This window comes from Pezoporus occidentalis, unplaced genomic scaffold (genome assembly GCF_034315485.1).
Source record: "Pezoporus occidentalis ecotype Australia unplaced genomic scaffold, CSIRO_AGI_Poc_V1 ctg8, whole genome shotgun sequence".
NCBI lineage: Eukaryota > Metazoa > Chordata > Aves > Psittaciformes > Psittacidae > Pezoporus > Pezoporus occidentalis.
Window position 1 is genome coordinate 4273210 of NW_026916158.1, and position 15448 is coordinate 4288657.

The following is a 15448-nucleotide window of genomic DNA, read 5'->3' on the forward strand; positions in this document are numbered from 1 at the left end:
TGGGAGAATCTCTCACCTGTATCTGAGTGACAAGATATAATTCTGCTGTACTGAGTTGGAGAGAAGACAATGGTATATTTAATATACCTGAAAAGTGTAGAGTATAATACTGATTACACTGTTATCTATTAAAAATTATTCTACAGGACACATAAAGGGAGCACTGCATTTGGGACTGTGAAGCACATTAATTCATAAACTCAGAGTCCAACTAATGCATTCTCTGTCAGATTTCACAGGGAGGATTTTGATTGACTCTTGATTTGGGTGGGGGGGGAAAGATGAACAGTCCTCCATCTTCCTTGGCAGATTTTCAGGGAATAACAAAATTCACCACTGAAAATGTCTGTACATGTCTTCTAATCTGTATTTGTCTCCTATTGGTTGTGATAATCATGGTCTTCTGGACATCATAGAATGCTGGGTGGCAAGCAGGTATAGAAATGCTTTCTGGTTTGGTGCACATTCATAATGCCAGCTTTTAGGTGTTTTGTACTAGCTCAGAAATGGTGAACTGATGTAAAATGTTCACTAGTGAACGTTCACGGTCATTAACTGGATTAACCTGTTTGCTGTGACAACGTGGCTGAAAGCTTTGCTGGCAGGTTTCTTCCCTCTATATACTGGGCTGTGTTGGGGGCCAGGTTTTACCTTTGGCAAGCAACTGCACTTTATCTGTAATGGAGCCCAGGGAAAGATGCTCTCCCTGCTGGTACTTAGTTCATTTCAGGTTTTTTCACTTCTAGAAAAGCACCTCAGTGGTCTTACACCAAGACCTTGCTTTGTACAAGGCGTTAATAACTATGTTTAAATGTCCTTATTCTCTTAAATTATATAGTCGATTTTACTTTTCTCATTATGGCAATTTTATTGTAAGGGGTTTATTTCCTTTTTACTGTGTACAAACTCAAACACTGAGGTGGCTGTTAAACAAAAATTATTCTTGCATCATAGTTAATAAGTATGTGTAAGAGAATAATCTTGTAAAAGCTGATTGTCTCAGTTATTAATAATTAGGATTTATGAGTTAAGTAATATGCTGCAACTATATCAAATTCCCTGGGAATTTAATGTAGAAAGTCGAGAGATAATTTTAGAAATACTCCCATGTGTGAATTTTCCTTATAATTAATGCCTGAGGCTGTGAAACCCTAGGTGACAACTGAACTAGCAGTTTGGGTTATGCCTGTGGCTGCTCCTTGTATGCCTTCCTATTTGAAGCTGATGTGGCAATCTGTCTCATTTGTGAGACATAAGAATTTGTCAAATTTTACTTTCACTGTGCTTTGCTTAGTTTTATTCTTAGTACTATGTGTGGTTTTCCAGGATTACTCTGGGAGAAGAATTAACATATTTGAACTTCATGTGCACATACATGTGGTTGGCTGTTCCGTTTTCTTCTGTATTTTTTTCTGTTTACTACCTATTAAACAGGCTTAGTATAAGCAGTTTTTAATATCTTAAAAAAGATAATAGAGCACTTTTAATCTATTTTTTCTAGTTCATTGATACATGAACTCTTGCAAGTCTGGAGGCAACAACTAAAAATCTAACAATTTTTTTTTAGTCAGGAGCTTAAGCATGAGCCCATACTTAAATAAGCAAGTTATTTTTTTGAACTTGAGATGTAAAATTTGAACTCTTGAAGTTAGGCATGTGTTGATGCACCAGAGTGAATTATAGCCCATTGAGGCTACCCTGGTCCTTTCTCCTGTGATTCTGTACTCAGGCATGTTTGGGGGGGATCAGTTAGATAGCCTTGGCAATGCCATTTGCCAGCAAGTCTGACGATAGCCCTTCTCTTTAGATCTCCCTCCTTCTCTAATTAAATTATTTTCTTGTAACAAACACAATCATCACCTCAGCTTTTAAATTTCCTAAGTATCAGTTCAAGATTTGGCATCTGCCAGGTACAAATGCAGTGGGGTTTCTTGGTTAAATACACTCTCAGGATAACAAACCACCCTGCTGCTTCTGCCAACCACGACAACTTGAACAGTTTCTTAAATCCATGTGCTGCTTCTGCCCTGAGAACAGAGCTCTCATTGCGCATTCAGAAACCACCCGTCTCATATGCATAGCGCAGGACTAGCTCTGCACCCCCAAAAAATCTCTTCTGCACCCCCCAGCTGGTCGCCAGCCCTAAGCCCTTCAGGCAGCTGCTGGGTGGTGGGCTCTGCCATACTGGGCTGCTGGCCTAGTCTTGACATCAAAGCTTTTTGTATTATTCTTTGTTAGCAGAAGTCTGTGGAGAGATCAAGCTTGTATCTTGCAGAGAATGAAAGCAGACTGCTTTCTCAGTCTCAGCCAGGTGTGAGGAAACATGTTCAGCCTAACAAAGGTTTTGCTGCTCCCAGCTGCTCAGCCATTTCCTAAAAGTCTCTCAGATGTAAACGACCTGAATGTTTCACCACTAATTCAGGTGACAGAAAACTTGAGAATGAAGGCTAAGATTAAAGGAATAGGTATGTGCCACATGTCCTTCGGTGCCTTATTGTCCCATCTCCAAGCCTCTGGATTGCAGAGTGTCCTAGGCTGTGAATGTCAAGCCTGGACTGAGCATCTTGAAGTATTCAAGGTGTTCCTGTTCTACTGATCTGCATCAGATACATTACATGGAAACAGAAATCACACCCAGAGGTGATCTGTCATCCACCTGAGGGAAGCCTGACAAATAATCAAGTTTTATGATTCAGTACTAGGAAAGCATTCTAAGTTTTATTTTATATTCATATCCAATGTGACATTTAATAGTGGAGCTAAATAATAACCCATGCTTAATGTTCCACATAATGTGATAACGTGGCTTTTAAAACATAGGGATAATATATTTTTTTTTCAACAGAAGTAGACACAAGTTTTGACTGCGGAGAGGAAGATAGTGGAACAAGGCCATGTTGTCATTGTTACTAGATGTGTAGTTAGAACAGAAGTGTTCGTGTACTTATTTCAGGGCCCATGCTGCAAGGCTCTCCCCTCCTGGCAGTGGTGGCCTTGGCAGAAGAAAGTGGAAAGCAGAACCCCCCCGTGCCGGCACCAAAATGTGAGTCATGTGTTTTGTTTTGCTTTTTAAAACCTACTGTTATCTTTTTATCTACATTTAAGTTATGTACCAAAGTTACAGTTAAGTTTTACTAGTTTTACAGACACATGCTTATGTCCTGTTCTCTTACTGAAAAGCTACTCCTCCCAGCTTTTCTCCAGTGCTTCTTTAGCAGTGAGCCAGCCCCAGCTGGCCGAGTCCAATGCTTTCTCTCATTAATGAGCAAGCGTAGGGGCAGCAAGAATGTGCCAGCCTCTGCCCAGGTTGGCACTCGGGGATCACATGGTTGCACACAGGCATATCTGTCAAGGATAAAATCAAACATTTTCCCTGTGTAGAGGTACTTGTGCATTCTTCCAGCGAGAAGCCCGTCCGAGGCTGTCCGTATGAGTTGGAGAGGGGCTCTGTACACTGCAGGCTGGTGTGCTTCTCCATCTACCAGAACTGGTCTAGATGCCGCTCCTGCCCGTGCTGCACCTGAGTGTACGGTAACGCTGTGGTAACTACTTCAGCTGTTGGCGAGGTGTGACGCTAATTACTGCTGCCGGCCCCGGCCTCTTCCGAGACCGCGCTGTGCGGCCAGCCGCGCCTTAAGGGCTTTGCCGGGGTTACGGTTCACTGAGGCCCAGTCGGGCTCCGGCGGAAGCCTGACCCCTCCTGCCGCTGTTACCTGCGCGTCCCGGAGCTGGCCCGCGCTTTGCAGGCAGGGGAGGGGCCCGGCGGCGGGGCCAGCCGGGCACAGCGCCGCTGTAGCTGCAGCCACAGTGGCTGACGGAAGGATACGAAAAGGCCGCGCGTCGCAGGTGGGGCGGGGAGGTGGCCGTGTCCCCCCATCCCCGCGGGGAGCTGCCATGAGGTGAGGCCCTGGGCCGGCGGGCAGACTGGGAACTGGCCCTCCCCTACCCGGCGGTTCAGCGCGGGCTCTTCACTGTGGGATCAGCGCCTGTCGGCGGGAAGCGCGGAGTGAGTACGATCCGGGGGTGTCTCTGCTCTGCCCTGCCCCTCCCCTCCCCCGCGGCCCGGCGCCCGCCGCGCCGGCGGGGCTGTCGCGGCCTGAGAGGTGCCGCTTGCTTCCCCTTCGCCGAACTGCAGGGAGCGGTGGTGGCTGGCGGGAGGTGCTGCCGCCGCCCTGAGGTCGCGGCGGCCCCAAGGAGCGGACGATGGATGGGGAGGGCGAAGCGGATCTCTCAAGCGACAAGGCGGCGCCGCGCTGGAAAAGGAGGTCGACCCCCCGGCCGCAGTCCCGTGCCTGGAACAAGCCCCGGCCCCAGTCGTACCAGAGCCCCAACGGGGTGCTTTTCACCGACTTTCCCGTGGAGGACAGGTGCACCTTCACCGTAACTCAGCCTTCCGGCACCATCGGCACCTGCCTAGGCAGCAGAGCGTTGCGGAGGAGCCCCTTGTTTTTCAGCTCCAGCATGGGATCGGTGTCCAACGGGACGGTGCGGCCTCCAGCCCGTCAAGCGATCTCCCCTGAGCGGTCCTCCCAGGTGATCCCTATGGTCTCCAACAGTTCTGTCGGTGTTACTGCCAACGGCACCATTACCTCACCGGGAAGCCAGCTGGGTCGGCCCCTCAGGATTTCCAGTCAGTCAGCACTTTCACCACAGCGAGAGCGGATTGTTTTCACGGGCAGCCCTCAGCTCTCACCTATTGGAAACACGTCTTGCCCTAGTAACAGCAACGCGGCAGCGCGGCCCTTGCAATACAGCCGGGTTTCCAAAATGCCAGAGAAAGTACCGCCGGTTTCGCAGGCGATTTCCCCAGAGCAAGGAGCTCCTCCTCAGAGGCCTGCATCCCCTCGGGATCAGCCTGCCATCCTGAGCACCAACAGCCCCGCCGCTCTCAAAGTAGGCACGCAGCAGATCATTCCTAAGAGTTTGGCTTCCGAAATAAAGGTAACGAGTAAAGCCAACAGCCAGAATGAGGACATGAGCAAGAGAGTGCTGAAGGTCCGCAGCATGGTGGAGAGCCTCAGCGTGCCTTTGGTGGCCGACGCTGAGGAAGAGGCTGAGGGTGACTTGGAGAGTCCAGGGACCCTGCGTCGCGGCCTGAGATCAACATCCTACCGCAGAGCGGTGGTAAGCGGCGTGGACATTGACAGCTCTAATAATTTTAAGAAAAAGAACAGGATGTCACAGCCCATACTTAAAGCAGTTGTTGAAGATAAGGAGAAATTTTCGAGCCTGGGGAGGATAAAGGTAAGTTGTGTTGATCAGTGGCATGGGGATTCGAGTAGTGTAGGCTACACTGGAGTGTAATTTGCAGTCTCTCTTGTCTGTAAATGCTGGGGGGGGGGGGGGGGGGTGGGAGGGGTGTTCAGTTTTCTTTTTGCTACCTCCGAACTTTATATGGATGAGTCTCACAGGTCGCTTCCAAGTGTTGCTTTCAGAGTAAAGTGGCAGAGGCTTCAGGGACATGATTACTGTGGAAATCTGGGCAGTTCCAAACTGTGTTAATGGTAGTCTCATGCTGCGTTTCTTGCTGGATTCCCCAGCACGTTGAGGTTTTCTTTCACAATCAAGATGATGTTTTAAAACCTGTTTTCCAGAAAGTAATAATAAAACCGGAAAAAAAAACCCAACATAATAAAGACACGAAGTCTGCTAAAGTAGTAGCATCCTCCCCTACTCCTCTGTCTGAGACATTACTTTTAAAATATTTTTAAAAATCAGAGTGAGGGTTTGTATTTTGTTTTTTTTTTTTTTTGTGGGGTTTCTTTTTGTTTGTTTTGGTTTTTAATTGGTAGGGACCACTTCAGGTATCTTTTTATAGTTTTAATGCCTGCAAGTAAAAGCTGAATGTCTGTTTATAGTTTTTGGTTGTAATCCCTCAGGAGTAGTAGATCTATATTTAATGTTAGCATTTTCAAATTGTAAAGACTTCCTGAAAATCTTTTTACTTGAACATACAATATAGTAATCTTCTATTCCTTCTTTTTTAAATACAGTTTGTTACTTTAAAAATGTATTTGTTACATTCTGCACAGTTTTTAATTGTGTAATGAAGTACTCCAGGCTGACGGGCTAATGCTGTAGCTATTGAAATAATTATCAGCTCTATGACAATTTTCAGTGAAATTAAAAATTATGGTTTGTGAAAATGCTACAAGTGGTGAAATAGTAACTGATTAAATTGTGAACTCCTACAGCATAGGGAGGTGGTTTGTTTTGGTTTGGTAACAGATTTGTAACAGTAAGTTGTATTTAAAATAGGAGGACATGATGTTGTCCTGTCCTTACACCCTAAACTCTTTTTGCTGATAATATTTTCTTTAAATAGACCTCTTAGACCATAAGACTTGTTGCACCAAAAGAGCTGTTTTATTTCAGGGGTTTCTTTAGTCTTATCATTAGTTTACAGAATATTTGATGTGGCTGTTATTTGTAGAGTGTGTGGGAAGTGGCAGCTGCTCAGTCCTGCACCTTATGTCCTCATAGGAAAGGCCCAGTGACAGGGGACAAGTTGAGAGTTCATTGAATTCTTGTAAAGCTAGTAGTATACTACGCTTTTGAAGCGTAGGAAAATGAAGCATTTGGGACAAATACGTATAAAAAGCGCACAAGAGAAGGAAAACCAGAGCACCTTTTCACCTTTTGTGTGGAAACAATCATTTTCATGAATACGTGTCCAGCTCCAGAAGTTTATAGATTAGGGTCTGTCAATTTGGTGCCTAAGTATCAAATAAAACAGAAGCTCTTGGTACTGTTGGTTATTTTTGCATTCTTCTTTTAATGTGTATTTATCTCTTTCATGTTAAAATCGTCAGAAGAAAGTGCTGAAAGGACAAGGAACGTTTGATGGAGAAGGTAAGTCCTTTTCTGTACAGACTTGATAATATGCTCAGTCATGAGAAATGAACTTCAGGATCATTTTGCGCACTTTCGTATGTAGTCAAAGGCTAAGTACCTTGTTTTACAGTAAACTGGCTAGAATACGGAACTGTAACTTTGGTTCTAGACATACTTTAGAGACTATTTTAAAGAATACAGAATGGCAGGCTAAAAATTGGGGTTTAGAAGCTTCTTTTGCATTCAAACTCCTGTCCCTCCTAGAAGATAAACTGACCAATGTGTCCATATCAGCTCTGACAGTTCTTTAGAATTACATGGATGAGGCTTATTCTTCCTCCGTTTGGCACTGCCTTCCTGCCTGTTCCTGGTGTCTCCTCCCAGGTGCAAGATGCAACTTTTGTGCATCAGCTAATGGGTTTGGGGTAAACACCTGCAGCAGGTGCCTGAATTGTTGCTCCTTGAGTTTATGGTTCATGCAGCTATTTCACTCTTTTCCTTGTAAGGCAAGGGTGCTGGAGTGAATTCTTTGACTTCCTAATACTCTTGCTACAAGTGTCAAATTCGTCAGAAGAATGCTGTCTGTGTATCTGCTTTTTTATGTTACTCATTAGTTCCAGGCTTTGCCAAGTTTGCTGCTTTTCCCAGTATTTTGACACGAAAAAAAAATCTTTCCTGGCTATGAGTCCATGGCAGTTTCATTGTAACAACTGCTACTTTCTTGGCTTTTATTTGCTAGATGCCTCCTTAAGGTCATCTCAGCTGCTGTGTTGCCTTCCTTTTCTTCTTGTTTCTATTCAAAAAAATTCCACTTTATCCTCTCTGCATCACCCTGTCTTACTTTCAGCTTTCTAACGCTATCTCCTGATGATGCTTTCTACGTTATCTTCCAGTGGCTTCCTTCTACCTTGGACTGATCCCAACTAATAACTTTCTCTGTAATGCCTCTCAGAATTCAGTTGCTGTACACAATTTCCTGACTTAAAAGTGTATAAACTATACAGCCACGTTCCAAAGAACAAATACAAAAGGCCAGACCTTGTGTAAGATTTAGCCACAGCTATATGGTCTGAGCAGGTGAAACAGATCCAGCCAGCTTGGTGTGAGACCTCAGGAGCTGCAGCTGTGCATGGAGCAGCTACACCTTTTGCTCCTTTCTCTTGTAGGGGAAGATTAGCTATTGTCCAAATCCTGGCCTGTCTCTGCACTACCGTTTAGAGTTTGCTTTCTTAGCACTTAATCCTTCTTTGTTATTTTGGCCTCAAATTTCTCTGTCCTTTTCTGACTGCTTTTAAAAAGGGTGTGTGGTAAGGAGGTTGGGAAATGGAAAAGTTATGCTCCACACCTGCATTTCTTTGCCATTGATATTACTGAATTAATATTAATACCAAATTAATACTGAAATACATAATGAATGTATTTTACCTCAAGGTTCATAGGCCTCCTGCTTACCCAAGCAAGCTTGGGAGTTTCTGTTTGGAATAACTTGACCTCAGATTGCTGAAATTTGGATCATTACCTTCTTTTAGTGAAATGCAAAGATGGTAATTTAAAGCTGACAAAGTTGGTATGGATAGTGGATTTACAATGGTCTGGTAGATGAAAATAGCTAGACCTCCAGATTAATGACTCTGTTCTACTGACATGCTTGTTCCATTCTTAAATTGCTGGCTAATTATGAGACATTGTACAGCAAACCAAGGAAGAAAAAATTGTTTTCTGCTTTTTCTTGACAAAGGATGCATCTGTTTTTTAATTCAGTCAGTGTGGATCTTTTTGGTAGCGGTACAGTGATCCATTGTTACTGTGCTGCACCATTGTCCATCCTAAATAAGATGCTATCTTTGTCTTGTGGAGTTTGTGAACGGCACATTGACATTTTGGTTTCTTTCATTGTTTAGATGTTAACTTACAGTTTTTATGAAAACAACTAAGCTAACTTTCTAGCAATTAATGGCATATTGGTGTTGTTTTATAGAAGATGCTGTATTATATCAGAACTATAAAGAAAAAGCTTTGGACATAGATTCTGATGAAGAGTCTGAGCCTCGAGAGCAGAAATCAGATGAAAAGATTGTTTTTCACTGTAAGCCCCTGAGATCAACATGGAGTCAACTGTCTGTTGTAAGTATTTGGTCATCACATAGCCAGACAAAGACGGAGTATCTAACAATCTGTTGAAGCAAGTCTCTTTACTTGGTACTGGAGTTTTTGGATGAAGTTTGTCACCTTTTCTGTTCCAAAATATAAGATGTCTCTGAATACTTATTTTTTTTTTTCCTCCAACAACTTTACAGCTATTGAGATGTTATTAATCCAAATCCAGAGGTCTCAATTTAGCTTTTGTCTAGGTTTTATATAAGGTAACTCCAAAAGCTTAAGGAAAGCATAAATCATGTTTTAGCAGTCAATGCTAGTAGGTATAGACTGATGCTCCTGCCAGAATCAGTTTCTTTGGTTACCTGACACCTTCCTTTTTCTAGTATAGGTGTTTGTCGGCTTCTGTGGCCACACCACAGAGTGGTTGGAGTATGTGATTGAAATTACCAAGAAAAAACCTCAGTATAGTTTTAAGATGAAATTAAATACAAGTTCGAAATGTAAAGGAATTAGTACTTAATATTTTTACACTTTTAAGATGCTGATTTTTATTTTTTTTTGTTGTTTCTTTTTTTTTGTCCAGCAGAGTTTAAAAAGAAAAAAGAAGTATGTCTCTTGAACACAATTGCAAATGTGGCAGTGTTGGCCATACTGCTGCAGGTCCTTAGGAGAGTTATGGTTCACAGTCATGCATGATGATGCGTCTGGCTGTTCTAAATGACCTATGGTCAGAAAGCTCAAAAAGACCATTTTACATCCTCACAGTGTGTGAACTCGAAGTGAAATCTGCGTAGTTCCTTTGTTGTTCTTCATAGTTTGCTTTCAGTGAATTGGAGCTGTGCAGACCAAACTTTAATCGGGACTTAGTCCTGTTCATTTTTTTTAATTGCTAAACTTTAGTTTTCTTTTTGTAAAGACAACATGGAAGTCCTGATCAATTACTGGTCTTTGTTTCTGTGCAATTGAGAGAGTTAATTTTAGGGTCCTGTATTTGGCAAGGACACAACTTTACTGATCCGTTAAGCGGGGGGAGTGCCTGTGTGAATTCACTAAAAGGGTGAATTATACTAAAGAAAAGCTTCAGTTAGTTACAAGCAAGTTTCTGCCAAATTTTTCTGAATAGCTGTAAGCCTCCTTCAAGTTGGTTTGACAGGATATATTTAAAGGAAACCATTTTAGATGGTGGTATTCTACTATACTTAGCAGAGTCTGTGAAGGATCTGCAGTGGATTTTTCTTAGCAGCATTGTTAAACAAAGTAGAATTTGCTGTTTCAATCAGTACAGTAAACTTGCTAGGTTCCCTCCTAATAAGATGGCAAATTAATGATGCTAGTTAATACTTTACAGGTTTTCATTGTATGCATGATTTTGAGATGTAAGAAACTAAAAAAAAAACCTGTTTCTGTGGTTAATTTTATCCTTTGATCATTTCTGTGGCTTCTGGATGGATATCCCTAAAATGAAGCATTTGGGATTTTTGTTGGGTTTTGTTTATGTAATTTGTATCATTATGTAGAACCTCATCTTTGTATGTGGTATAAGAAAGATTATTATGTGGCATGATCACCTAGGATACTTGACCGCTAGGGTCATTGGCTATATGTATCCTATATAAATTAGTTACTGAGGCTCAGCAAAATCTTCTAAGGCTATTTACATTGTCTAGAAGAGCTGTCTTAGAGATGTTGACGACCTTTTGCAGTTTAAGATATTGAAATATGAATCCCTCTCTTTCAGTAATTATAAAGAAAGCATAAGAATGTGGTTTTGAAACGATGTGCTTAATGAAAAAAAATGTGCTTAATATTGTAAAATGTTTGTTTATAATGACGTCAACTAGGTTGGGGCTTTTTTTCTACCTCCTAGGCAAGCTAGCAGTTATGTTCATCAGCTGAAGTATTTTGGAAGGAATGCTATTCAGTAACAATAATAATTTCAAAACCATTAATTTATCATAAGACCAAAATAATATAAAGATCATTTCAGTAAGAGAACCTTCCTGTACCATGCTCACGGTTATATAAACCAACTTGTGTCTTTGTGATTTCTAGCACAGGAAACTTCCTCATTGTCTTTACTTGATTTACAAGATTGAAAGTGAGGAGTATATGGGAAAAGGGAGTGCACTGTGAAAACAAAATACGGGAATCTGAATCTCATTGTATCTGGGTTTATAACTCTGAAAAATCTATGCATTGTCAATGTGTATTAAAAAGTGAATGTGGAATTGTAATAGCAAGTCATCTGGAAAACGGTTTCAACATATATTATGAAAGAGGGAAAATACTATGTTTATGGTATTTGTTAGCAGTGACTATGTTAGGAAATCAAGTGGAAAGAGAGGAGAAAGAATCCACTCTCTGTAGGATGTTTCTTTGGCCATATAGGCTTGACAGCTATATGGAATTGTCAAATCCTTTGATAATAAAAGGGCATTTCTGTCTTCCTGCAGTGTATGCACAAATGTGAAACTAAGATTGAGCTTTTAAAGGGACATTTAAAGGTGCTGTTTAAACCCAGTTCATTTCACATTTCTCTCTTCAACCCTCTTCTTTAGGTTCCTATTACAGATCAAACAGTAGTATCTAAGATTAGTTCAGCTAGCAATATGTAAGCAGATGGTTATGTAAGGAGCTACCTTATCTACTATCTCTGTTCCTTCCAACCTTCATCTATTAATTTTAAAGTTTAATTTAGGGAGCATGACCAGTATTTCCAAGATGTATTCCAATAGAATCTTGCAATGTTTTTGAAGAATTTCCAACAGATCCTAGGCAGTGATACCAACTTGTGCATGATATTGAATGTGTTTACTTTCCAACAAATGCAGCATTTGGTGGGTGTGGATACTGAGTATGTGCATTATTGTGCATGCAAAGAATCACAGCAGTGGTTAGTTTGGAAGAGACCTCTTGAGTTTTCTTGCCTCTGCTCAAGGAAGGTCATTTAGAATAAGCTGTCCAGGACTGTCCAGTAGTCTTCACTGTTTCCACAGGTGGAGACCTCGCTGCCTCCCTGGGCAACCCATTGCAGAGTTTGACCACTGCATCAGACTGGTGGACTTTTAACTTTGATGTCTGGTTTTCCAGGTTATTACCATTCAGCCTGGAGAATGATATATGTTCACTTTTCATTACTACTGTCAATGCTGCTGGATTCTTACAAATATTCTTGAGATCTAGCACTGGAAACGGATATCCCATGGTCTGGGTAATGCTCATAATTATTAAAGTATTTAATATTAAATGGGTGTTTTAGGATTAAGTCCTCCATTTCATGCCCAGTAGATTCCATGTATTTATGTAGCCCTGCACTGAGATTTTGCATGTTCTCTCAGCTGCTCTCTCTCTGACCCAAGCTTTGGTCATCTTATCTGTTGTTTTTCTGATCATCTTTCTCTCATCTGGGACAAGCACAGTTGTGATTTTTTTTTTTTTTTTCATTAATTTAGAAACATGCTGCAAGTTGCTTTACCAGGTTACTCAGTGTCGCCTTTCCATGGTTGTCTCTTGTCTGTGGTATCAAACAAAAACTACCTTGTTTTACTGTTGAGAAGCTTCATGGCAAATCTTTGTGTTAGCTCTTGTTTCTCTCCCAATATCAAAGGGTGGATGTTCAGTTTGGTTTATGGTGCAACCCCTTAACTATATTTCTCAAAGAATTACTTCTGGTGAATTCTCCCACTGCAGTGCCTCCTCATTCTGGAGGAACTTATTGTACATAACCATTGAGGTAATCTGTTGTTCTGTTACCCTTTCCTCCTTATCTCCATGGTTTAATCAGTCATAACTTATTGCTGGAAAACAGCAGTCCAGTGTGATAGTAAGATTTTTTTTTTTTGTAGCTGTAGTGTTGGGCCTCTTCTGTTCTTCCTGGTTATGTTTTTAGCTTGTATTAAGTTTTTGTTTGCACAGTATCACAAATGTGATTTTTTTTTTTTTTTTTTTTTTAGGCTATTTCAGCTAAAACATTTTGGACACTTCAAAGTAGGAGTTGAATTTTCTCTCGTAGAGTATGCCAAAAATAGTCTCCATATTTGAGCGTCTTTCTTTTTGAAAGTGTTGCTGTTGATCAAGAATATAAGGTTGAGCCATTTGTTTATTACTGTGTACATTAATATGCGCTTTGCATGTACACACCCATGTATGACAAAATAATGATCACGAAACACAGCTACAGCTTTCTGAACAGAATACTGCAGTTGTTGCATCGACCTCGCAGGAAATTTGCAGTTGCTGTATTAACAGGAAGCATTGAAATATCTTGGATATGTTCATAGGTATTTCCTGTGTTGGCATATTTTTAGAAAAGTCTTCCACTGCATCCAGAAAAAAAGTGACACTGTACTTCCTAGTGAGTGCTTTAAACCTTTCAGGTCGTTGGTTGAAACGTACCTTAAGAGTGTAGTAGAAAGGCATCTAATCAGTTCTAGCTTGGTGTTCAGAAGTGTATGCTTGTGGTGACACAGGAATCTGTAACTCTTATTCAGAAGAAAAACTGCTCAAACTCTATAATATTTATGTTGGTTTTGTAAGTGTGTACATGTGTGTAAATGCTATGGTGTGCACACAAACTAAAGCACAGCAATTCTAAATGTTGTGTCATCTTTACTCTTGAGCCTGCTCTCCAAGTGCCTGGTATGCAGGAATAAAATGAGGTATAATATATCCTTTAAAATTCCAGGGAACAAGTAGAGCAAGAAGACAACACTCTTGACAATAGTACTTGAGGAGCTTCTGGAGAAGACTGAAAAAAATGAGAGAATCTATATGCATCTGCTAGGTCTCATGTCCCATGACATTTACTCTGCAAATAGAATAGTATCTTTCAGATGTGTAGTGCAGTGGATTTTCTCCCCTCCTCAGGTCCAGTGTGTTGTATGCGCATGATCCTACTGTTTTGGGGTCCTATGTTCAACACCCCTCTAAGAAATGTGTAGTCAGTTCTTCCTTGACGCTTTGCTTTCTGGTTTGTTTTTTAATACTTTCCTGTTAAATGGCGTAATGCATGTGATTTGCACCAGGAACAAATAAACTTCAAGGGTCTCTGGTGTGGAATTTGGTAGCTGAGCGTGTGGCTTCAGGCTGTGGAAAACATGGCTATGGCTGTAGTTCCTGATGGTTGTCTGTGGAGAGCTGGGGCAGACTTGTCTTGGGTGATTTGGCTCTAGGGTGCCAAGTGGGGAGAGGCATTGTAGGGTTGAGAATAGAAATACAGGACTTCTCCATGTCTGTTTAGAGTAAAGCCTGGAGCTCCTCTGAAATAATGTTTTGGCCAACACCAAAGGTCTCTGCACCTTTAGATGTGTTTAACAAATGAATACACTGAGACATACCAGGCTGACTTGGAAAACAAACCTTGTGATGTGTGTGTGTCAGTCAGGAAATTATCTTGAAATGAGAAAGCAGTTTCTGTGTGTGTGTGTGTGTGTGTGTGTGTGTGTGTGTGTGTGTAAAATCCAGGGGTGCTGTGCATGGTGATGGTGATTTGACTGTGCATGTTCTTGCTGCAGTAGTTCTGTGTTTGTGTCGTGGGATAGTTTCTAATGAAATTATTTAGGTTTTGATAAGTCAAATGGCAGATGTTTTTCACTCAATTTCTTATTTCTGCTGGTTCGTTACTCCCTTTCTGAAGTGGACAGATGCTTTAGCTGAATTATTAGTATGATGTTTTGGTAGTCCTGTTGAGTGTTTTTTAAGTCACATATTTTGCTACAAAAGATGTTAAGAATTTTAATTTTTTATATATATTTTTAGGTGAAGAAGAATGGATTATCAGAAGCGATCAGCCAGGAAGAAAGAAAAAGACAGGAGGTACTTTTTTGAAGTAACACACTCATTTTGGTTGATTGTTTAGGGATGCACTGTATGCCTGTTTTAATACTCTTTGTTTGTTGATAAGGAGACAAGTTCACCACACTGCTTCCTGACCTGGAGTGAAGTATCTTCTCTCCCCAGGGAAAATAAATAACCAAAACCTGTGTGTTGCTGATGTGCATATGTCCCTGCCATGGGTCTCCTGCCAACATCCTGTGGGTCTTGCTGGAGAAGTGGTTCCTAGGTATGCTCACTCCAGCAGTTGATGGCTACTGGGCAGCAGCAGTCACTGCTGCATGCTGTGCCAGGGAAGGTGTACAATTAACCTGGTGTTCACAGAGGGTAGGAGGTGGCACATAAATTTTTAAAAGCAGTGAGGAGCAAAGAACAGCTTTTTACAATGCACCTTAGTTGTAACTAATCCTGTGAAGTCGTGAACAATTCTGAACACGCGAACGGTGTGTATCTGGTGTAACTAACCTTTCTCCTTTCACACTGAAATGAAGTAGGTGCTTCCATGCTGGCAGCAGTACAGGCAACAGCAGCAATTACTGATGTAGTTACCTTATCTCTCTCTGTCTTTCTCCTTTGATCCTTTTGTCCTCTAGCTTTACTCTTTCTCTTTGCTCCTTTTGTCCACTTGATCTGCTTTACCCTCCTTCCTTACTTACAGGGGCTATATCAAAATGAATGAGAG

The 15448-nt window shown here is 41.5% G+C and overlaps 1 protein-coding gene across 3 annotated transcripts in view; it reads left to right on the forward strand.

Annotated features, from left to right (window-relative positions):
- Positions 1-3792: 3792 nt before the first annotated feature.
- Positions 3793-15448, forward strand: part of ARHGEF26 (Rho guanine nucleotide exchange factor 26) — a 59628-nt gene continuing 47972 nt past the window's right edge. The window contains exons 1-4 of one of the 3 annotated variants that reach the window (XM_062603040.1): positions 3794-5244; positions 6813-6852; positions 8813-8958; positions 14692-14748. In XM_062603040.1, coding sequence (XP_062459024.1) covers positions 4204-5244; positions 6813-6852; positions 8813-8958; positions 14692-14748 — 1284 coding nt within the window. In that variant the 5' untranslated portion in view covers positions 3794-4203. Of the gene's footprint in view, positions 5245-6812; positions 6853-8812; positions 8959-14691; positions 14749-15448 lie in introns of all 3 variants that reach the window. The other 2 variants (XM_062603041.1, XM_062603042.1) reach the window with 2 other exon arrangements.